This window comes from Callospermophilus lateralis, chromosome 13 (genome assembly GCF_048772815.1).
Source record: "Callospermophilus lateralis isolate mCalLat2 chromosome 13, mCalLat2.hap1, whole genome shotgun sequence".
In the NCBI taxonomy this organism is placed as follows: Eukaryota; Metazoa; Chordata; class Mammalia; order Rodentia; family Sciuridae; genus Callospermophilus; species Callospermophilus lateralis.
This window is the reverse complement of record NC_135317.1, coordinates 74,521,141-74,544,903: the sequence shown is the minus strand read 5'-3', so window position 1 is coordinate 74,544,903 and position 23,763 is coordinate 74,521,141. Positions and strand designations below refer to the sequence as shown.

Sequence of the window (23,763 nt, the reverse complement as noted above, 5' to 3'; positions counted from 1 at the left end):
AGGGCAACCATCCTCCTGACTGCATCCTAAAGGAGGAAGAGAGATCACCAATGAGAGTAGCCTAGTTTAGCTCCTGGGAGTGGAGGGTCCACTGAGTTTGGGAGATGGGAGAGGTCCTTTGCTGGCCTCCAGGAGTGATTGTGGAAGATGAGGAACTCAGGAGCACATACTTTTTCTTTCTTTAAAGAAATGATGGGGCAGGGATGTAGTCAGTGTAGAGCACTTGCCTAGCATGTGTGAGGCCCTAGGCTTGACGTTCAGCACTAATACACACACATGCACACACACAGTTTCAGTTGTCATTACACTTTTAGAAGCTAGTGGTGGGATGGGGTGGCAAAAAGAATAAGTAAGATGCTGCAGTCTGGCTGCGCACAAAATCACGAGCCACTCAAACGGGAACAAACTTTATTTTTGAAACTCCCGCTAATGCCCTGTATGCTCCCGGGAAATATGCGGACCCACACACACAGGAAATCCCCCCTCCGGAATTCCCTCCTACCTCACTTCCCCAACCAATGGGAACTCTACAGGAGTAGGAGGACTCTAGCAGGCCGAGGTGGACAGCAGGGGTCTAATATCCGTTTGAATGCAGAACTTAACATAATCATATCATCTCAATGGCTTGCTAGCGTCACCTTTCAACCAAAAATGCCATGCATCATTACTACTTGGCTATGGCTCTTAGCAGTAAGAAAATTCACTCCCAATCCCACTGCCTTATTCAAATCACACTGTATCATTGTGAGCAGTTATTTATTTATTTATTTATTTTGGTACTAGGGATTTAACCACTAGCCACATTCCCAGCCCTTTTTTATTTTTTATTTTGAGATAAAGTCTCACTGAGTTGCTTATTAGGGCCTCAATAAGTTGCTGAAGCTGTCCTGAAGCTTGTGATCCTCCTGCCTCATTTTCCAAAGTTGCTGGAATTATCAGTGTGTACCACACCCAGCTTGTGTGCAATTTTACAAAGCATTAAAAATCCTTTGTAGACATAGCTTTAAATGAGAATATAATATTCCATTTTGTGGATGTAGTATAATTTATTTAACTTTCCCATACTGGCGATATTTCTTTCCTATTTATTATTATAAAGAAAAGAGATGGGTGCATGAATTTGTCCTTATTTTCACTTGCTCAAAATTGAAGTGGAATTGTTGCAACAAAGAGAATGAATCCTTTAAAGACTCTTGAGACTTTACTATCATATCACATGCTAGAAATATTATACACATTTCTATTGTGTTAGCAGGATGTGAAACGATCCATCATTGTACATCCTTCCTTTATCAATACTCTGCATTTGCTTTTACAAATATTTGCTAATTTGATAGGGCAAAATTTGTATTTCATTTATTGTATTTTCTTTACTTACTTTGGTTACTAAAGAGCTTCAGCATTTCTTTGTTTGTTCAAACCATCATTTGTATTTCTCCAAATGGGCTATTCTTGTTCTTTGCACATTTTTCTTTAAGGTTTAGTAGTTTTTTAATGTTTATAAATGCCATTTCATATTTTAAGAATATTAACTTTTTGATGTTTTTCTTGCAGCCATTTTTCTTAGGGTGATTTTGCTTTTATTTTTACTTTCTGTGCTGTTCTTTTATGGAGATGGTTTGAATTTTTATGTGAACAAAAATATCAATTTTTCTTTGTGATTTCTTCAATTGCTTTTAAGCTTAGAAATTTCATCTCCACAGTGAGATATACATGCAATTTATATTTTATTCTAAGGATTTTTATGGTTTCTTTTTTTTTTTACATTCAACTTTTTAATTCATCTGAAATTTATTTTATCCTGTATTGTGTGGTAATGATTTAAATTGATTTCCCCCCCCAAATAGTTAATCATTTACTCTAGCATTGTTTACTGAAGAATGTTTTCTTACCCTATTGGCTTGAAAGCTGTCTTTATCATGTGGTTATTTTTTCTAATTTACAGTAGACTATTTGAGCTGTTTTATTCTGTTCAATTGTGTTTTTTTTTTAATTTTTAAGCACACTGATTTATTATTGTATTCCTATACTTCCTTGTATTTTACAATATGACACATTTTAAAATGACATGTAACATTTTAATATCTGGTAAAACAAATCTCTCACAATTTCTCAATTTTTAAGAAAAAAAATTGCTTTTCCTGCTCGTTTATTTTCCAGATTCATTTTAGAATCACATTATCTAGCTCTGGAAAAAAACAACCCCTTTTGGGATTTTTGTAAGAGATTCAACATATATCATAACTCATGAAACATTTGTATCTTTATACTATTTATTTTGACTATTATGGAAAATGGCATGTTATAGGGTTTTTCTTTTTTTTCCTTCTATTTATGTTGTTTTTACAGTTTAACTCTTTGATCTAAATGGAAATTTAGTATACACTGTGAGATGAGAATCAAGATGCGATTGTTTTTCAAGTCCTTTTAACCTAAATCCCAGTTTTTGTGTAACTTCTACCTTCTCCAATGACTTCAGTGCTTTTTTATTAATTCCTTATGTGTGTATGTTAGGATCTGTTTCTAGGTTATCTAATCCCATTGATCTGTTCTATTCTGTGCCAATGCCACACTATTTATTACAGCTTGATCTTTCAATTACTAATCAGAAGTGCTATGCCCTCTAGATGGTTCTTGGAGTCCCTTCTGGCTTCCTCCAAAAAACAGGATTTGTTTGCTGAATACAAAGTCAGCCCATTGGTCAGCATCTCTATTCACAAGGATCTTGGATGGAGCAATTTAATGCCAGGTTTCAGGTTTGAGTTCAAAAACTGCCTGGGCTGATAGAGACTGATCCCAGATCCTGGTGCATTTGAGGGAGATGGTGCAGGACAATAATACTAGACTGAAGACCTCTGTATTTCTCAGGTGCTCTCTCAGTGCCAGACCTGTGATAGGGACATACATTAGCTCTGATTTTCACCATAGCCACCTGAGCTCATACTAACCAAATTTTATACATTAGAAGACTAGCTCAAGGGGAATAGGAACCTTATAGAATATCACCCTGCTACTAAGTGGCAGTGCCTATTTTTCACCCCAGTTGTGTGTGATCCCCAAACCCACGATCATTACTCCTGTCTGTGGGTGGTTGACTTGGCCAGAAAAAAACAGCACAACCCCTCCCCTAGACTCATCTGACAGGGGACAGATCACCTCCAGAAAGTATTTGAGGCTTCTTTGGCTTCAAGGAGTCCAACTCCAGCTCTGTGGTGATAAGAATCCAGGTGTTTGAAGCTGGTGACCTGAGCCAAAGGCTAGTGGTCATCTCTCCACCGTAGGTCCATACGGTCCTTGACTGGGGTGCAAACTCTGCCTCCCTGTCCCTTCCTCTGTTCTGACCACTGTGCCCTCTCCTCTCAGCCTCCTCCTCTTGGCCTTGTTGGCCACTGGTGTCCACATGAGTGGGAGAGTGCCTGAGTGTACAGTGAGGTGGGAAGCAGAGGTGTGGGGGCTGCTGGGAGGAGGGAGAAGGGGAAGCCATTGCTTGAAAGAGGATTCTGTGACCTTGGTCTCCTTCTGTTCAAAACAGTAGCTCTGGTGATGACAACAGCCAGAATTATTAAAACAATAGCATTCATTGATTGAACATCTACTACTGAAAAATACAATCTAAATTTTTCGTCTGATTTTGGTCAATCACATGGTTACATTCCTATCCATGTAATCACTGCATGGGTTACAGTGGTGTAGCCACTTGAAGTTTCTCTGTAATCACATGTTTCTTGTGTATTGACACAGTTCTCCCATTTAGTTTTTAATGGTCTATGTAGCATGCCATCATGTTAATAATCCATAATTTAATAAAAAACATTATTTCGAAAGCTATCTGGAGTGGACAAGGCATGAGCAGAGAGAGAAGGATCCGTCATGGGAGGAGAGATCCATTCCCGGTGTGATGAGGTTTTGCTTTGGGAGACCTGTGAAATAAGACCACACAAAGGATGATTCTTACAGCTTTCCTTTGGCATGGATGAAGGCCTGGGCTAGGGATTCAGGCACCTGGGTTCTGATTTTGACTTCTCCTTTTGTTTCCTTGGTATTTCTCTGTGAGATGCTTTCTTTCCGTGCTTCTCAAATTTTATTTGTGCCACTCTAATAATCTTAGAAATCATGAAACTGCAGAGATAGAGGCAGCCCTGGAGGTCAGGTGACTTGCCTGAGGTCACAGAGTCAGCCATACATAGTTTTTGCAGGCATCACCTCTGCCAGCCTCATGGTTCTGGGGAATTAAGTCAGAGGTGGAGGCTTAACCTTGCTTTGAAGAAGGGCCTGAAGGAACCTTCATTAGCTTCACGCCCAGCCTAACTGAACCTTCAGAGCGTTTTTCCATCTAAGGAGCAGCCATGTGCCTCTTGGACTTAGATCTTTTATCCTGAATGCCCAGTGGGTTTATTGGACTATACTTCATAGAAAAGAGGTGTAAGAGACAGGAGGGTCCCCTTGGAGCCCCCAGGCTGTCCTGTTTTAGGACTTATCTTTTCATCCATATGATCTGAGCCACATCGTGGAGCAGGTCCAAGCAGTCACAGTGTTTTTGGAATGTGCATTATTTATTTATTTATTTATTTATTTATTTATTTATTTTTGGTACCAGGGATTGAACCCAGGGATGCTTAACCACTGAGCCACATCCCCAGAACTTTTTATATTTTATTTAGAGACAGGGTCTCACTAAGTTGCTTATGGCATCACTAATTTGCTGAGGCTGACTTTGAACTTGAGATCCTTCTGCCTCAGCTTCTCAGGCTGTTGGGATTATAGGCATGTGCACTATGCCCGGCTGGTGTGTGCATTATTCTTAGGCCAGGATACTGCAGTCATTGATGAGTTCAGGAGAAAAACTGATGGGAAATTGCTTCTAATTTTTCATATTATTCCCTATGGTAAATTCAAGGGTCATTCACATCCCTGGGCCAAAGTCAAAACCTTCTTAGGTCCACATCATTACTAGCCTTAAGGGGCCTTCACACTCCATTGATGGGAGAGCCTTTTCTTCTTTGGTTGGCCAGCAAAGATTAGAATCTTTCAAAAGTATATATATATATATATATATATATATATATATATATATATATATATATATATATATATAACTAAGGGTGAAAAAAAAAAGATAGCTAAGAAAGCACCAAAGAGAGTGGATTTACAGATCATGTGCTTTTAACTTAATTTCAGCATTTGATAAGGACATCGACTTGGGTTTTCCTCCTTGTGATGGTTAGTTTTATGAGTCCATTTGGCTGGATTATGGTGCTCAGTTATTTCGTCAAACACTAGTCTAGTTGCAAAGGTATTTTTTAAGATATGACTAACATTTAAATGGGCAGACTTTGAGAAAAGCAGATTACTCTCCATCATGTGGATGGACCTCATCCAACAGTTGAAGGTCTTAAGAGAAAAGAGAGAGATTTCTCAGAAAAGAAGAAATTCTGCCTCAGACTAGAACTGTAGCATAAACACTTGCTAGAATTCCCAGACTGTCAGCCTGTCCTGAAGATTTCAGACTTGCTAGCACCCACAATTGCATGATCCAGTTCCATAAAATCTTTTCCTCTCTTTTCTGTCTCTCTCTCTACACACACACACACACACACACACACACACACACACTCACTCACTCACTCACACACACACCCTATTGGTCTATTGATTCTCTTTCTTAGGAAAACCCTAATACCCTTAAGACCAGTTGGGGATAGATGTGCCTGGACTTCTCTGTTCACCCTGCCAGTTCTGCTGAACACTTGATTCTTTTTCCCACTATGCTTTCCTGGCTTAATGCTGTTAATAGACCTTCCTGGGTCTGTGACTTCTGCCTTCCCTACCTTCTACCTGTCCTTCTCTGTTGTCTCTGTCTTCTGTGCCCTTGGCTCTAGGTCCAAGGGGTATCTTTCCTACTAGGCCCTAAACACTTTTTGGTGTGATTTTTTTTTTCTTTTTCTGATACTGAGGATGGAACCCAGGGGTAATTTACTCCTGAGCTACAACCCCAGCCCTTTTGGGGTTAGGATCTTGCTAAATTGCCAAGGCTGACCTTGAACTGCCTCAGCCTCCCAAGTTGCTGGGATTATAGGTACGTCCCACTGCACCCAGCTCCTTGGCCAGGCTTTCACCAATCCATCAACTAATGTGATAGCCAACTGGGTCCTATCTGTGGCCTCAGCACAAGGAACCTTAGCTTCATCTGCTTTTCTCCACTAAATTCCATTTACCTGTGGAATCTTAACTGGCTGGTCTTGCTTTGGGGAAAAACCTTGATTCATCTCCTGCGTTCACAGGTCAGCATCTGTGCCTAGTTTCCTAAGGGCTTAACTCTTCAACACCAGCTTTCATTTCTGAAACTACGTATATTAATTAAACTTCTTTCCACAGCCTTATGGAAACCCTCATCTCTTCCTACCTGTATATCCTAATGGACGGCCTATGAAAGAAGGAAGCACAGTTAATTTTCTCTTTCTTCACTTACCTTTTGTAATATTCATTGAGTCTGTTACATTCATTATCTTATTTAACTTTTACAAAAATCTTATTTGATACATATCCAATATATTTGATTATTACCTCATTTGAAAGATTTGAAAGTTGATGCACCAAGAGTTTATGTAACTTTCTTCAGACCACACAGTTTGAAAATGAAATTTGACCTGGGGCAATCTGAACCCATAGCCTGGGCTCTTAGCCAGGGACACCTGAAACCCAGCAAGGAGAAAAGAATCAGGGGCGAGGAATAAAGACGAGGCAGGGATGTAAAGCAATTCCAGGAATAAGGTGAATATAATAACATGCAGCAGAAAGTCCTGTATGTGAGCCAGGGATGGGGCACACATTGGTTCTAAGCTTCTAACAGCTAATGCAAACAGGTACGTGCTGCCTCTGTCTTTCGGCTCACAGACAGCAGAGATAGTGCCAGCTCCTGCTGTCAATGTGATCGAGCATGGCTTACCAGCATCCCACTCTCTAAATTCTCTTTAGTGACTTTTCATACAGGTTTTACCCTCGAGTTATAGATCCCTGCTCTCTGAGATTCTTATTGCAGCAATTTGACAAAATTATTTTGTATTTATGGTAAAAATGATAATCTAATTTCCTCTAAGAAGGAGGATGAGTCTTTCATGGAATATGGATTTAGTTCTGATATGAGATCATGAACTCCTGGGAAGTTGAGTTCTGAATCCTGTAGGACTCAGCTTTTGCTCCCTTTATACACCTAACCATGCCTAGTCTAGCATTGTGCTCACAGTGACTGGTGAACAGATATTGATTGTGTTGAACAAATATGAATATAAATAAATGCTGAACATGCTCATATAGCACCTACTTGCTACATGAGGAAGGATTCACTTCAGGGGAGGACTAGTCAGTACTAAATTGTTTTAGAGCAAAGAGAAGGCAGGGACTAGGAATGTGGCTCAGTGATAGAATATTTGCCTGGCACATGTGAGGCCCTGGGTTCAATCTTCAGAAATGCAAAAAAAAAAAAAAAATAAATAAATAAATAAAAAACAAAGGAAAAGCAGTATTGATTGGGAAGTGAAAAAAGCATGTGATCTGAACTCTGGAGTCTGACATTGATGGTGCTGCTATTTATTAACTATGTGATTTTTAGAAAAGTCCTTAATCTCTAAGGAATGCTTTTGTCATAGGTGAGAAGCCTACAAGGGAGTATGTGTAGGGCCTGGCATTTTGTAGATGGTTCACAGGTTCTGTTCATTTAATCATTTGCTCATTCTGAGCATGCTCACTGGGTTTCTTTGGTAGGTCAGGCACTGCACTCTGTCGCAGGAATACAGCAGTGAACAGAACAGCTCAGGCACCTGGTGGATTCCCTTCTGATCTTTCTCTTTCTTTCCTGAGGATGGTAGTTCCTGCAGTAGGTATTTAATAACAATATGGTATCCCAAGTCCAAGGCGCTGAGAGGAGTGGCCGGAAGATCTATTGGGGGGCAGGTGGTGGTGTCAAAATCCCATGCAGAGGAAAGGCTGTGTCCAGGTTCCCCTGTGACCCAGAAGGCTCCTCTTGCAAAACCAGGGTCTGTCAGGTAATGACAGAGGCTGGTCTCATCTGGCTGCCCATACACAGTATGAATATGGCCATGAACACACTGGAGCCACATTATTGCTTCTGAGAAATGAATGCACCTTCTTCACAGTGGAATAGAACCTCTCCAGTGCTCTAGGTCTGCATCCCAGACAAGAGCAGAGGATGATTTAATGTTAATAAACCAGGGGCGAGAGCCCAGATTCTCCTTGCTACTGAAAACAATGCACTAATCCCAGGCAGGCCTCAGCCCTGTGCTTTTCCCTCCTCCTCAGTGTATTTTGTTTGCATTTTTCTCACTTTCAGAACAAGCATTTGCATTTCTCCTCTCTCTCCAGGGAGAGGGAGATAGAGAGAGCGTGAGAGCAAGCGCGCACACGCACATGTGGTACATGGGGAACATACAAATGCCATGAACTCAGAAGATGCTACATAGAGACTGAAAAATGTTCACCAGAATTACTTCCTTGAACTGAAAATCCTACAGCTCTCAACCACACCATGTTTATTAACATGCACTTGTTGGAATGCTTTTGTCTCAGGCCCCCTTCTTGGGCTTGTTGGCTATTCACATCAGACTGGGGATCTCCTTAAGAGCAGGTCTGTTTTGCCTTCAGACTGAGGCCCTGAGGGTGGGGCTGCACTTCCTCCTTCAGGAGACTCTACTCTTGGCACCAGTTGCCAGCTATGGTCCCAGAAACTCTCCTAGTCCCCACTGTCAGGAAGAGGAGGACCAGCCATTTCTGTGCACACTTAGTTGAGATGTCGGGTGGATGGGCTCTTGAGCTATTCTCTATTTGTCTGCTACTCTAAGGGCAGGAGTGCCACCCACACACCTTGGAATCTCAGAAAAATAGAGAAATGGAGGGACATGGAGGAAGAGGACATGGCATCCTCAAGTTGGAGGAGCCCAAGGGTTGGGGAATCACATGATCCCTTCCCCGTCTCTAAGCCTCATTGCATTTCTGTGAAATTTCTCCTCCCTCTGGGCTTCATTTTCTCCCCCAGGCCAGGGCTGCCCTCTTCCATTTAGATCTACTGTGTTGGATCTGAAATACACTGGTATTTTTTCCTCTGATTCACCTTTAATCCTTCAACTGAAAAACAAAAACAAACAAACAAACAAACAAACAAAAAACCCCCAAAATCCTTCTCAGCACCTGGCTGAAACATCCCTTTTCCAGGATCCATGAGGTGGATCCAGGATTTCACCCCATGGAAAGGGTGGCGAGGGCAAGGCGGATGCCTTCCTCATTTACTATTTCAGCCCCTGTACTCACCATGGTGCCAGGCCATGCTTAGCAGAGGTTTGGAACAAATGCATGAGTGCATTTTTTGTGAAGGGCTAGAGGTGGATGTCCTCCTTCTTCTGTGACCTCATTTCACTCTGGGAAGGGGCCTCAACCCTTGGAGTCTGCAGTAGCAGTCTCTCCTGGAGGAAAGCTGTATTCTGGGGTCCTGGGACTAGGGGGCAGTGCTCACCCATGGTACTGTGTGTGTGTGTGTGTGTGTGTGTGTGTGTGTTGAGGACTGGACATTAATAAGCTCTAGCTCCAGGAAGAATTCAAAAACTCCCTGAAAACAACTTAGTTCATCTTTCTGTGAGTACTCTGTTTCAATTTAAGGCCCATGAAGTTATTCTGCCCATATGCTGCCAAACAACCATGTTTATTTAAAGATCTAAGTTTTTTTTTTTTTTTTATCCAGTAAACTTTATTTATATATAACAACAGTACAAATTGTGTCCTTGGCTTGCAAAATAGGAGTGTTTCATATTTACAATAGGTACACGATAATATATTAGAATAACAAAAAAATTCCATTTTATTGGAACATTTTAAATACTTAATTTTCTTATTATTCCACAACACCTGTAAAAACAACAAAACCAGACAACCATCATTGTATTTTCTTAAAAATAGATATAATACAGATTCCAGTGTGTCAAGGGGAGTGGGTCTGAGTTGGAGGAGCAGGGGGTGGAAAGACAGGTGGGTTCTGGTCCCTAGTCCTGCGGTGTAAAGGGCTTGTCACTTCTTTCCCTGTCTGCTCAGGAACATCTGTTCGGTTTGATGGGGACCCTGCCCCATTATGCTCTCCACCTGTGATACCAATATGGGGACAAACAAAGTCAGAGTGAGGACCTTGACTGAGCTTTGGAAGAAGCGTCCCACCTTCCTTCAGCTGGGGCAGTGGGCAGCAGGCTGCACGGCAGCTCAGAGGACATGGCTCCATGGGGAGAGCGAGCTTTGCTGTGGGGAGCAGCGAGATGTGGTGGCCATAAAGGCCAAGGAATCTCCAGTTTGCTTACTGGGCAGAGGCCCTGTCTCACAAGCAGAGATCTTGATGGCCTCTCAGGACATTCCCTAGGGCTAGTTTGAATGTACCAAGAGTGAAACTTCATCCTTCATTTCCGGGCACCCATCTCTGAGCCCCAGATGCTGAAACTTCACTCTGGGGAAACCAGGAGAAAGGATAGAGATGGGGAAAAGAGACCGCGGAGTTATGAAAAGAATGCCACTGTTCTCTCTCACCAAGCACATTCCTGAGATGGGGCATCCGAAGGCCTTGAACTTCACCTCCCAAGTCCTCTGACCCCCCTGGGATCGGCTCCCACAGCCCTGGGACCATGAGGCCACTGTACATGTTCTCACCCACAGAGCCCTCTGCATCTCAATTCTTCCTTGTGTCCAGGTCCCGGGAGTCCCTCCATGACACAGTGAAGCTAGGAAAAACCAAAGGGCCTCAGGAGGTGTGGGCTCAGTGTTTCCAGGCAGCAGGTAATAGGGACAGGTGTGTGACCACTGGGATACTCCTGAAGATTGTTCAGCCAGGGGCTGGCCAACATTCTTTGCTTGTTTGGTCCATGTCATTTTATAGTCTTTGCACACCCCTGCCCCCCCATTGCTTCTGCTTTGTGCTCAGCAGGTCCAGAGGCCTTGATTGCTATTTCTTGTCCTCATTTGGTGGAATTGAGGGAAGGTCAGGAGCTCAAGCAGCAGGGGAGGTGCCACTAGAAGAGCCAGTGGCAGTAGAAAAGAGAGCAGCTCTCAGTGCTGGGGGAACGTCCCCAGGCTAAGGTAAGGCAGCTGGGTGGGTCGCTTTCTTCCCTCACTGCATCCCCTTTTGTATGCAAATGGCACCCTCTGCTAGTTGGGGAGACCTGTGCCTGCTTCTTGGTGGCAGGAACAGGCAACCGGGAGAATATACATTTGCTAGAAGGACCTTCTTGGTCTTGCTCATGGCTGCTTTCCATCACCTAGAACAGTGCCTGGCAGATAGTTGCTGCTCAAGATTCCTCAAATGAATGGATGCAGGAATGGTTACCTCCCTCCAGTGAGGTTCACAGTTCATTCATGCTTTAAATGACTGATCTGTGTAAGGAGAGGCGGATCAGAAATAGTTTTGAGAGACGCGCTATGCAAAGAGGTAGGACAGCCAACACAGAAGCACCTGACCCATGCAGCGGGTGGGAGGTGGCAATAGGGTCCAGCCAGAGGGATCTGGTCCCCATCTTGTCCATTGGCATCCTCTGTCTAGCCAAACCTTTCTGGAGTCCTGTTCCTTTTCCAGAGAATTGTCTTGGGCAGATCAATGAAACAAAGCAGAATTGGATAGACTAAAGAGAGAGACTTCCTGTCTTCGCCCAAAATGGATGGCTTCTAAGAGGGAGGAGCTGTGGCTTTAACTTCTTTCACGAGACAAAAATTGGATAATAGCAAGAAGAGAGGTCACCCAACTCCCTCTCCTCCCCAGTTCAAGGGTGTGGACTCCATAGGTTCTTGGTGGTTTAAAGCAAGGAGTTGGTGGAGGAGGTGTTAGGTGAGAAGCTAGAACTGAGTCAAAGTTCCACAACAATTTGCCCTCCTGGTTGGCCTGTGTCCAACTGAGTTTTCCTTTTTCTTAATTGTCTCCTTAAGGACATTTCTCTGCCATTTCCTTTGCAAGCTCAAGTTCCCCAACCCTCTCATGGAATCCTGAGAATTGTGGCCAGGCTACTCACAGCTGGCCCTGGCTTCTTTCTTCACCCCTCTCCAGCCAGGTACCCCCCCACCAATTCTCCACACTCTCCACACACCTTCAAGGAAGCATCCCTGGTGCAGTGAGTTGTCACTCAGAGTGGCTGTTGGGAGACACCAGGTAGATGCACAGAAGTGAGGGTTGGGTAAGATACTGTTCAACGAGAAATCTGACTTTCTTTTATTTCTTGGGGGTAACAAAGACCTAGTTGCTAGCTTGAATAGTAATGCCATCAGGAAACCATTCAAACGGAGCTCAGCAGTGAAATCAGGGTGGGATGGAATTTTTCATGGGCCGTACAATGTCTCCCGCTCACATTCTTCTTGCCCATATCTCTTCTCCTTCCATTTCCATAAATTATGGGCTTTGAGCTGATAAGCTTTGGGTGCTGTGAAGAGCAAACACTTTGGCTTAGCGTGGAAGGGCAGTCATTAGTATTTCTTTCAGGCTATTAATAGGGCCCCAAGAAATTTTAACAGAAGTAGATTATCAGAAGAAAGTGGCCTTGGCATGGCTGGTTGTGAATTATAATGAAAACAGCAAGTTTCCTGAGTGTTTTGCTGAATGCTTTTCTCTTCCCATTTGTCAGCTGCATTCAGGCAAGAAACTGGAGCTGAAGAGACCAGGCGACGTCCGCTGTGTGCTTAGACAGCGATCCAAAGCCACACACCCAGGATGGAAGCCAGCTCTCTGAGCTCTCTTCCCCCAGCCCTTTCCTGGGAATCACATGTGGTCAGCAGAGCCTTTGGAAACTGGAATTTCCTGGAGGTATAGCAGGGCACATAGAAGCTGGGGCCCAGAGTTAATGACAGAGGAAATGACTCTGGTCTATCTCTCTTGGGGCAGCTGGTCCAGTTTCCCAACATTGCAATCTGGGATTCCTGACCCCTTGAAGAGCAAAAGGTGGGAAGGGGAGAGTGTTGCTCTCCTGCCTCTTCCTCTCCACCCTGGGCCTTTCTCTTGCAAGGTTGCCTGCAGAGAAGTTGGATCTATGCCAAGGTGGAAGGCCTGGGCTTCTTGATGGCTACTCCAGTCACCAATGACCTGTTACCACAGAGCTGTCTTCCTCTGGGTAGTTCCCACTAGCTTTTTTGGGTGACTCTAGACCTAAGCATGAAGCTTTAGTCTCTGTTGGAAAATTGCACTCAGAAGATCTGGCTGTCCATGGTTTTAGGTGTCCACAGGAGACAGAATAGGAATGGAGCCCATGGAGAAACCATCTGCTTGTTCTTCCAACACACATGTCCATGAGAGGCAGAAGACAGCAACATGGGGATGTTTCACTCATTTCTATTGAAGCAGGTGTGGTAAGCCCAGGTGGCCAGGAGCTTCTGAATATGTCCGCATATGACTGAAGGGTTGTCTCCCCTCTCCAGGCACGAGAGAATGAAAGAAAGTGTAACAATAAATACCGAAGCTTCTTAAACCTATGCTCTTCAAGTATTGCTTGCTGTAAACAGTGTTTGATTTTTGCTTTCTGTTTAATTGCCAGAAACCACCAGATGATTGGAATGGAATCCAGTGCCAAACACCTGTGTCCTCAATTCAATTCCCAAAGGGTACCATCTGGAGGCCTGTTCTGCACATCCTCCAAGCCATTCATTCCCCAGGGTCCCCGGGTTGTGACAGGGACTGATGTAGGGCAGAGCCGCTCAGCATCCTCAGGGAGGCCAGGTGTCTGGTCTGGGAGAAGCCGACCTTGCCCACTTCCCATATTAACTTTAGGAAAACCAAAAGGAAAAGAACCCAAGGCCAGATCCTTATTTGTTGAGGGTTAGGATTAAATAAACCAAAAACAGTAGCAAAAAGCATTGGTACGATACAGATACCGCCCTCCTCTCAAGAGATGAGAATCCGCAGGTGTGTGGTAGGTAAAGCTCAGCTTCCTGCCAGCCAGGCACAGCCACGGGATGGCTTTGCAGTTGTGTGCAAAGTTCTGCGATCCCCACACTCTTCTGGCCTTTGGGAGGACTACCGGTTGTATTGGCCTCTCCGTTTGCGAAGTGTTTGGTTTGAACTTGTGCTCATTCATTCTCCTCTTCCTCTTTTTATTTTTTATTTTTTGTGTTTTCATCACAGGAAAGGAGACCATTTTCCCGCTCAGTTTCTCTCAGCATCTCTTTGCAGGGTTTTCCTGACATTCAGAAAGAGGAGTTACATGAAGAAGGAGAGAGACGAGGGGACAGACAGAGGCAGAAATCAGAATTAAACAAAAGTTGGACGGGATGAACAGGGCAGCTTTTTGTTTTGTTTTATTTCTGTTTTTTTTTTTTTTTTTTCCGTTTTTCTTAAAAAAAATTAAATAAAGTTCTCATTATTTCCCCAATATACATCAAATGAGTTTTCATGCAAAGCAGCAGTTATGGAGGCAGGACTGTCCCCGCTCCAGCTTGAAGAGCCACCTTCTCCTGGCTGGTCCTTGTCTCTTGTTCTGGCTGTGGATGAATGGTGCCCTCGGTCTTTCCTGGCAGGAACTGGCTGTGAGGAAACCTGCTGGCGTCAGGAGAGGGGCCCTCCCCTCTTCCCGGGGTGGGATCTCAGGGGCTGCCAGCTCTTGGGCCTGATCCCCTTTACTGTCCTTCCTTCTGAGACTCCAGCATGACAGCGTGTGGGTCCATCTTCCCAGGAATTCGGTCCCTCCTCTCAGCTCTCAATGGACATGGCACTAATGAGCTGCTCCACCTTGTAAGCCAGCCGCTGCCGCCGGGCCTGCTCGTCCTGCTCTAGTGCCCCAATGAGCTGAGGGACAGAACAAAGGAGAATGATATCAAGACTCAGCATAAAACACACCACTTCCTAGAGTTCTCTACCCTTCGCCCATCCACCTAGCTTTCCATTCTGCCTTAATGAACAGAACCTTAAACAACTGAAATGATTAATGGAATGAATGCATAGACAGTCATGCTTTGCTCAGCGACAAGGATACTTTCTGAGAAGTGGAGTGGTTTGTTGCGTTTTGTCATCATGCAAACATCTAGAGTGTACGCATACAAACATGAGATCAGATCAAGCATAAGAGAAAAAGTTGCCATCAAGAGATGTGCTGTATAATGTTGCTGCTCCTGTAACATGGTACATTGTTACACTGTAAACTTTTGGAGAGGGGAGTGAGGGATATGGGGGATTGAACTCAGGGGCACTCAACCACTGAGCCACATCTCCAGCCCTATTTCGTATTTTATTTATAGACAGGGTCTCACTGAGTTGCTTTAGCGCCTTGCTTTTGCTGAGGCTGGCTTTAAACTTGATATTCTCCTGCCTCTGCCTCCCAAGCCACTGGGATTACAGGTGTGCACCATGGCATGTAAACTTTTTCTTTCTTTCTTTCTTTTTTTTTGCATGTAAACTTTTTAAGTAGAAGAAATATACTCTAAAATTATGATAGTAAGTATAGTGAACTCATAAACCAGTAACAATTGTTTACTATCAAGTAATTGTATGTACTATATTTTTATACAACTGGCAGTGCAGTAGGGTTGTTTATATACTGACATCCCTGCAAATTACACCTGGGCAATGCTTCATGGCATTAGGATGGCTATGAGGCCATAGAGGGATTTTTTTGGCTTCCATTAAAATCTCTTGGGATCACTATCATACATGTGATTGGTTGATGACTGAAATGTCATCACACAGTGGGTGAATGTATATAAGCATACATTTACATAGATGTACATGAATAAATATATGTATGTCCATATATGCAAAGTGTTTAAAACAATATTCAGCATATAGGGCAGATAGGAAGCATTATGTGTTAATTATTATTATTATCATTATTATTATTATTATCATTACTATTATTATTACTACTACTACTACTACTCCTGCTGCTGCTTCTTTCAGGTTCAATGTTACTGCATGACTTCTCATCTCCCTAAGCATCCTATTGAACCTCTATTTATATTAAGGTCCACCTGTCTTTCTGCAATGTGACTGACAGGATCTGCCTAAGAGCAAAATACTTTGATTCATTGTTTAAGAAAGAATGAAATTCACCATACAACACTTTGAATTGGAAAACAATTCAATTATTAAAAGTGCTATTTATTGTGCTAACAATGACTGAAAGACAATGATGTGTATATAAGCAAGTGTTCAGTGAATCAGCAGAGGTTAGGCTGCCTTATAAAGGAATGACAATGATTTTGAGCTTATGGGCTTTTTGACTCCGTGAGCTCAGTTTGTAAATTACCCTCTATTGTTATTTAAGGACCGAGTCAAGCTTCCTGCTTAAGGGCCTTGCTTCCTACATGTGGGTTTCTGTCCCTTCTAGGGCCCTGTCTTACCTCCTCACTATACTTGCTGACATAAGAGTAGATCTCATTGAGGGCGCTCAGCATGTTGAACTCCACGGCGTGCAGGCGTGACTGCTCCGCGAGGTAGGCGTTCATGTCCTGGTCGCTGATGGCGGGGAGCTTGGCAATGTCTGCATAGTATCTGCCATAGATAAGACAAGGTCCTTGATGGGGACTCAGCAAAATTTGCCCCCACCAACCCTGGTCCTGGGGCCCCTGATAGCATTAGGTGTCTCCAGTTGTTCCTGTCTTCCCATGTCTCCTCTAATGTGTCTTCTGCCTCTGGCCTCAAGTTGAGGCTGACGCCGACGGCCAAAGTCTCTAAGAGACACCGCCCAGCTGAGCACTCTTAGCCTCAATGCCCAGCAGAAAAGCCAAGACTCTGGTCATACTTCTCATGTTCAAATCCCATCTCTGCTTTCTGCTCGCTGGTCATCTTGGGCAACTTCTCTGTGCCACAGATAATAATAATGGGGATAATAACAGCTACTTTCCAAGTCTATTGAACATTTGAATGAGATGATACCTACAAAATCCCTATCACACAATGCAGGGTGCTTAGCAAGAACTCCATGAATGGTAATTAGGATGATAACAATCAGACCTCCAAGGGCGCGAAGCCACCCTTTCTCCCCACAGTAGGAAGTTTAGAAGAAGGAGGGGAGCAAGAAGTCTAAAGGGATCGCAAGTAGAGCGTCCTCATTGACGCCACAGGGCAGGCAGTGCAGCAGAGAGACCGGGCCAGCCTATCCTGAGGAGCTACTGACCTCTCCACCCAGCTCTTGTAGCTGGGAATGTCCTTGGCATAGAGCAGCTTGTTGGAGGGGGAGTCCTTGCCCAGCCGGTGCTCTGACGTGGAGCAGGAGTCCATGAAGGTCTGGGCCACCACAGAGAGGCAGGCGTCCGTGATGCTGCCCTTGTGGATGTCAAATACAAACTGGGGGTTCTTGATGACATTCACCCAGAAGCGCAGAGGGAGGCTGCAGGAAAAGGCAGAGAAGACCTGAGAATGCACTTTGGCCGTGACCTTGGCGCCATCCACTAATATTCCTCCCCTCACCCCCAAATGTCAAATGGCCTATCCAAAAGGCAAGCGGATGAAATCAGGAAAAAACGGACCTCGCTGGGGCTGCTCATTCAGCCCAAGCTGTTGCTGACCCTGGGAGAAAAGGCGAGGGGCGTTGTACCTTAACAGGGCACTGACCCTGTTCCCTGACAACTGAGGAGTGGGCGTGGCTGGACCCGGTTCCCTCTTGGCAGGCTTTTCTGAAGGCTTCCGTGCCCCAAGGGAAGCCCGAGTACACAGGACAGCATGATTTTCTCAGGGCTTCAAACAAAGCCACCAGGCTCCTAGAGTCCCCTCACAGTGCTGGTGGCCATTGTGCGCAAGGATGCAGCCGGCAGCCCCGGGCCCTGCCTGAGAGCGGGCACAAAGGGCACCACCTGCCCTCCCCGCCCAGGCCGGCTGCTGGAGCTGCTTCCCAGGGCTGGCCTGCCTGGCTGGGCCGAGGAATGGGCTCCCCTGGGGGACATTCTTTCACGACTCTCCCCAGGGCTTTCTTGTGTCTGGGCAGGGGCAGAGGGAGGAGAGGAGGCCATTGTTGGCACCCTGGGAATGGCTTACTGTAGCACAGAGCTTTTCCCACCCCAAGAGGAACCCATCAGTAGTTAGGAGACTTCCTTGTGCGATTCAGGAATTTATAAGCAGAGAGGAATGAGCTTCCCCTGCTCCTGGGGCCATAAGGCGGATAAGCCCATTTACCCTCCTTCAAATCCAGAACAGCTGCTGTTTTGCCTCTTTCTCAACTCTGCCTTCTCTTCCAGCTGCCTTCCGGCCTTAACTCTTTTGATGCCTGTGTGGAGTGAGCCCTGTCCCCAGGCCTGTCCTTCTAGCCTGAGTGACGTCCCTAGCTTCCTCACTTTTCCCCTTCTTCATCTTCTCTTGAGTCTCATAGACCCAGATGTCCCCAAATGTCTTCATCGTGCCAGGTCTTGGGAAAGGTCAGCGTTCCCCACCCCAAGCCCTTCCATCAATGTGCAGCAGGATGGCTCACTTTCCCGTGACCCAGGAGAAGCCGCCTCAGCCGAGTCTGGGCAACTCTTCCGCCTTCCCCTTCTCTCCGCAGCTCTGGGGGCTTCTGATCATCTCTCCTTGGACATTTGCTATTTGGACTTTCCCCACCACAACACTAGGAGAGTGCATTTCTATTATTTGGCCTGGCCAGTCTATAGGAGGCACAAAGATGAGAATAACCCAGAACCTTCTCTTGATTTCCCCCAAATCACCCATTCCTGGAATTGAGCTGGGAATCCTCCAAAGCCAAGGAGATAGTGGGGTTCTGCCCTGAGAATGCAGACAGAAAGCCGATCCTGGCATAGTGCACTGTGGGCTCCTCACCCCATGGCCATACGGCAATCAAAGCTGCAGACTTAGGAGGACTCAGTGCCCTGGACAAGGAAGGAATATATGGGTTTGGGGTTGGCTCTTTTCAAAGTGTTTTGTTGGTTGCTAGGACTTTTGATTCCCAAATAACAGCCTGGGCCCATCTGTGCCGGCTCTGTTCTCTGAGGAGATCGTTGACTCCAGACAGCTGTGTGGGCCGCCTGCCCAAGCCAAATGCCTGGATCTCCCCTCCCTGTGCTCTGCCGAAGGAGCCTTTTAAGTCCGGCTCTTGGCCAGGCCCTGTCTGACCTAAAAGTCAGTCCTTAGCATGTTTTGTGGTCCAGGTTCAAAACCTAGGAGGGGAAGGTCTCATGCCAGGGGCCTGAGGAGCTGCTTCTCCCACTGCTGGTCTGGGGTAGAGGTGACTCTAGGGAAGACAGTCTTGTCTGCAGTACATGCTGCCTGCTGCTTCCTGAAGCTGTGGTGCCAGGGTAGTAACTTGTCCCTAAGAGATCGTTTTCCAGTGAATCCTTAGTTTGTGGGCTCAAGTCGATAGCAGGTGTGTGTTCTTTCCTGGCACTGACCAAACTTCACCCGGGCTCCCATCTCAGGAAGTGCCCTCTCAGAAGCCTGGCTCTGAAGTTCTGCTACAGGTTTTAAATGTGGCTCTTTGCCTAGGTTCCCCCAGCTCTCTTTTCCTAAGAACGAGGGGAGGGGGGCTCTCCCTGGGGAAGGATCTTGGGTTGAAAGGGCAGAGCTCCAGTGTATGTGCAGAGCTCATGCCAGGTAGGCCCTGCTTGGAGCAGGCAGCCTGGAGACCATGCTGGCTCTGCAGAGCATGCGTGTGTTGCATGTTCTAGGAGCCTCCCATCACCCAGGCCCAGTTTGGGAACAGGCTGCCCTCTCATCTCCAGGGTTCCTGCTGTTCTCTGCCTCTCCAGGCTGCACCTCCCACTGAGCTCCCCTAGGGGTTACCAGTTGCTCTTCCAGGTGTGTCGCACATCTGTGTCGTGGATGCTGTGTCTGTCTGCCTGCTCATCCAGGAAATCAAACATGTATTTGATGGCCAGGGGGAGTGCGCTGCCCCGGTGCACAGTGCTGAACAAGGTCTCAAACAAGTCGTCCACGAACTTCTGGAGGGTACCCTAAGGGAGGAGTGGAGGGACAGTGTGAGGTGAAGGGGGAGGCAGTGGCAGGAAGCAGACAGGCATACCAGATGGTGCCTGGAACCATTCTGCCTTGAAAATTTGTCTGTAATGTGAGGCTGTGCAATGTGGCAAAGGTGCAGATGGGTACTAGCTGGGGTGTCCTGGAGGCAGGAGGAACTGAATGGGCTGGGGATCTCTGGGAAGAATGTCTCCTCCAAACCGAAGTAGCATGCCACATTGATGCTGCATCTGTGTCCAGGAAGGGTGAATGGGAGGGCATGGGCTGCAGCCCCATCTGTAGAAGGTATCCGAGGAACAAGTTGGAGAACTGGGCAGGACCCTGGAGGGTCTGATAGGAAATATGAAGAGCCTTAAAATATCAGTGATCTGGGACAGATGAGGTCTGAAGCATGAGCTGAGGAGTGAAGGTTTAGATTTCAGAACACCTAGGTACAGCGAGGACCGAAAGGCATCGAAGGGTCTCCAGGGCAGGGACAAGACTAGGCTGTCTTGTCCCTGAGGATCAGTGAAACCTCTAACATTTCCTAGTGTCTCTTTGCTGGTCTCTTATTGGTATGCTGAGCCTATTATGCATAGCAAAATGGACATTCTGAGAGCAAGTCTGGGAGCTTTAAGTTCGATGCCACTATATGAGGATCTCAGAAGCATTGTTTTAAGGGCAGAGAATTTAAATCTAACTTGCCCTGGAAAATGCAGGCCATGTGATCGCCATCCTTAAAGGCTTATCTTGTTCTCAGCTAGGAAGGCTAAAGACAATAACTTTCATCAATATGTGGGGACAGATGGAATGGGGTCGGGGAGGGGGCTTTCCCTTGGATTACTGGACCTGGCTTCGTGCTTTCTCTCCCATTGTGGAGTGGAAAGGCAGTGATGATGGAGGCTGGCACATCTGTTCAGCTACGACAGACAAGAAACCCTAAGTGTCTTCCTAAGGGAGAGAGTTGCTCCTCTGAAGGGCAACGGAGTCTTGAGAGTGGGCAGAAGGCAATGGTACCATTCCTGTTTTTGCCAAAGGGCAGAGGATAGCAGTGGCCTGATTCTCTGGAAGCCCTCCCCAGGGTCCTAGACCAGGGGTCATCTGAATGGGTCCCCTTAAAGAACACATGCTATGATCTCCTTCCTGTGTGTGGAGGGCCAGGACATGCCTCTCTGAGAAGCCCTCCCTGGCCTGAGTAAAGCAGAAGTTACCTTGGTGGCCAGTAGCCGAGTCAGGTAGATCTCAGACACCATCTTGCTGCCCCGGTCACCCTCCTTCTGGTCACCGTGGTCATGGTTCTTCACCAGATGCCACACCTTGACCCCGCTCTCCAGGTCTGGGGTGATCATGGGGGCTCTGGACCGCAGGCTGTCGGGACTGCCTGTGTACCTGAAGGAGGAGTCTGAGGAGAAGGAGCGGTGAAGGGCTGAGTGACCGAGGCAGAGCCCTGCTTGCAGCATCCTCCCCAAATCCTGCCCATCTGCTGCTGCACCCACTCAGAACAAACTTGTTTCAATTGGGAGGAGACCGTTGGGACCTCATATTTGGTGGATTATTTTAGGGGTCCTTAGTTGTCATGAGGACAGAGGAGCCTGATGTCTTTTTTAGAAAGAGGTTTAGAAATTCCATGGACTAGAGAGACCCTTGGGGATTGGAAAGCCCCCTCCTCTGATACTTCCAGCAATGAATAGTCAACAGGTAAAATGTCAACAGGCTACTCTGGCAGGTACTTTAGTAAAACTATGGATACTAAAGAGTTGCAAGCTGTAATGATCCTTTTGGGAATCAACGGGTCCCTTTATTCTTGGGCCCTGCAATGTGACATTTCCTGACCCCATTTGGAGCTGCTGGGTTTTGTCCTGTGGTGTCTTTCCGAGAACATTCAGAGGCCCAACGTTCCTCAGCAGTGGAAAGACAATGATGGTCAATTTATTGTCCAAGTCGGGACAACTTTCCAGAATAAAACAGGATGCTGTTCATCATTCAGCCAGGACAATAGGCATCAACTGGAACTGGCTCACCTAAACTGGGATGTACGAATCTCCCACCAGGTGCCTCCCTATACTGGGCCACTCTGAGTCGCTCACCAGGGCTGGGATATCAAAGGAAGGACAGATGGTGCCACCTGCTCCCCCTGTTTGGAGATGAAGCACCAAGAATTACTGGACTAGGGACAAGTGAGTGAGTGACTCTGAAGGAGGCCAGGCAGCAGCAGGAACTTCCTGCTGTGAGGAGGGGTGGTTAGGGGTCCCTGGAGGGTGGCAGAAGCCTCCATTCTGAGCTGCCCAAACTGCCTTCGTGGTGCTCACCGTATCTGCTGATGGACGTCCTGGAGATGCTGGCAGAGGCAGGGATGTTGTAGGAGGAGGTCTGTTTGGGGACCAGAGCTACCACCGACCTGTCTGATACCTGAGAATGGTACAAAAGGTACAGTGTGTGTGAATATAGGTGTCTTGGGTAGGTGAATAGCCAGGTTATTCCAGAGGGTTATGGGATAGGAGTGGGTAGAGAGGAAGAAGTTCAGGAATACTATAAATAACTAGTCCTGTTTCTGAGTTTTTATTGAACCAGAACAGCTTGGCTCAATAGGGCAGCTTCTTGTAATATGTGGCTATCAAGCACCTGAAATGTAGTTAGTCCCAACTGAGACACATTCTAACTGTCTGAGTTGAAATGTGCTAAAAATGTACAAAACACACGAGAGTCAATGATTGAGTATGGATAAAAGAATATAAACTATCTCAGTGATTTTTATATTTCTCACACATTGAAACAACAATGATTTTAGACTGACTGGGTTAAACAAATACATTGTTAATTTCATCTATTTACTTTTGTTCGTTAACGTGGCTAATAAACATTTTAAATTAAACATGTGACTTGCGTCTCTAGGCTTGTTCTCTATTTCTGCTGGACAGAGGTCCCCTGTGGCCTCCCATCATCTTTGGGAGTACCAGATAATTATTCCCATTTTACAGATGAAGAGATGGAAGGGTGGCGTCAGGGTCACATTACTAATACAAGGTAAAGCCAATATTTGTAGCCAGATGTGTCAGGCTCCAGAGCACATATCCTCTTTATATATCCTAATTTGGGATTTTATTTCTAGTCACACTGGTCTGAAGCCCATTTTCCCTTTAGGCTCTGATTTCATTCTGGCCTGGTTCCCATTATGCCTGGGCCACCTTGAACAGTTTTAGCACAAAGGTAGCTGCCCTTGGGGAGTCAGAAAGATAGTGTCTTGCCCCATCCTCTGTAAGGATGCCAGGCTCAGTGCCCAGCCTGTAGGGAAAGGGCTGATAAATGAGGCGCCATATTGAAGACATTTGGGGCCATTTTGATTTAAGATTACCCTCCATCCAATAAAAACGGAGAATCCCCAGAATTGTGGCGATCCAATTAAACCCCTAACGCAGAGGGAATAAAACAGCTATAATAATGTTATGGGCCATAAAACATTCCTATTAAACCATTTTTTATTTTAACAATTTTTATGAACTTTATAAGTTTGATTTATAGCTGCACCAGCCATAAAACCATCTTTCTGGGTCTTAAATTGTCAGTCCCTCTCTCCCACCAAAAAAGAATTAAATGTTGGGAAGTCAAACTATAAATGAACATTAGTGCTAACGAGATTCCCTGATAGCTGGTTTTAGTGATGGTGTTTAATTTTACCCTCCCTATAAATCTGCAGGAGCCCAGGCAGTTTTTAACATCTCTTTGTTAATTAAGATTATGCAGATTTTCTTCTGTAGGGGCTCCAAGGACCTTTGACTCCAGGGAGGGTAACGAGAGGGCAATGCTTGACTTGCGGGCATAGAGTTCCAGGGTACTGAGCCCTTCTCAGTGCTAGTCTGATGCCCCGAAGGTCCGCA

The 23,763-nt window shown here is 45.7% G+C and overlaps 1 protein-coding gene across 1 annotated transcript in view; it reads right to left on the bottom strand.

Annotated features, from left to right (window-relative positions):
* Nucleotides 1-9,753: 9,753 nt before the first annotated feature.
* Plxna2 (plexin A2) overlaps nucleotides 9,754-23,763 on the bottom strand; it is a 207,068-nt gene continuing 193,058 nt past the window's right edge. Inside the window, exons 27-32 of the mRNA XM_076832484.1 lie at nucleotides 22,198-22,297; nucleotides 21,100-21,290; nucleotides 19,718-19,887; nucleotides 17,127-17,339; nucleotides 16,351-16,501; nucleotides 9,754-14,800 (exon numbers count right to left, since the gene is read on the bottom strand). Coding sequence (XP_076688599.1) covers nucleotides 14,705-14,800; nucleotides 16,351-16,501; nucleotides 17,127-17,339; nucleotides 19,718-19,887; nucleotides 21,100-21,290; nucleotides 22,198-22,297 — 921 coding nt within the window. The 3' untranslated portion in view covers nucleotides 9,754-14,704. The remainder of the gene's footprint in view (nucleotides 14,801-16,350; nucleotides 16,502-17,126; nucleotides 17,340-19,717; nucleotides 19,888-21,099; nucleotides 21,291-22,197; nucleotides 22,298-23,763) is intronic.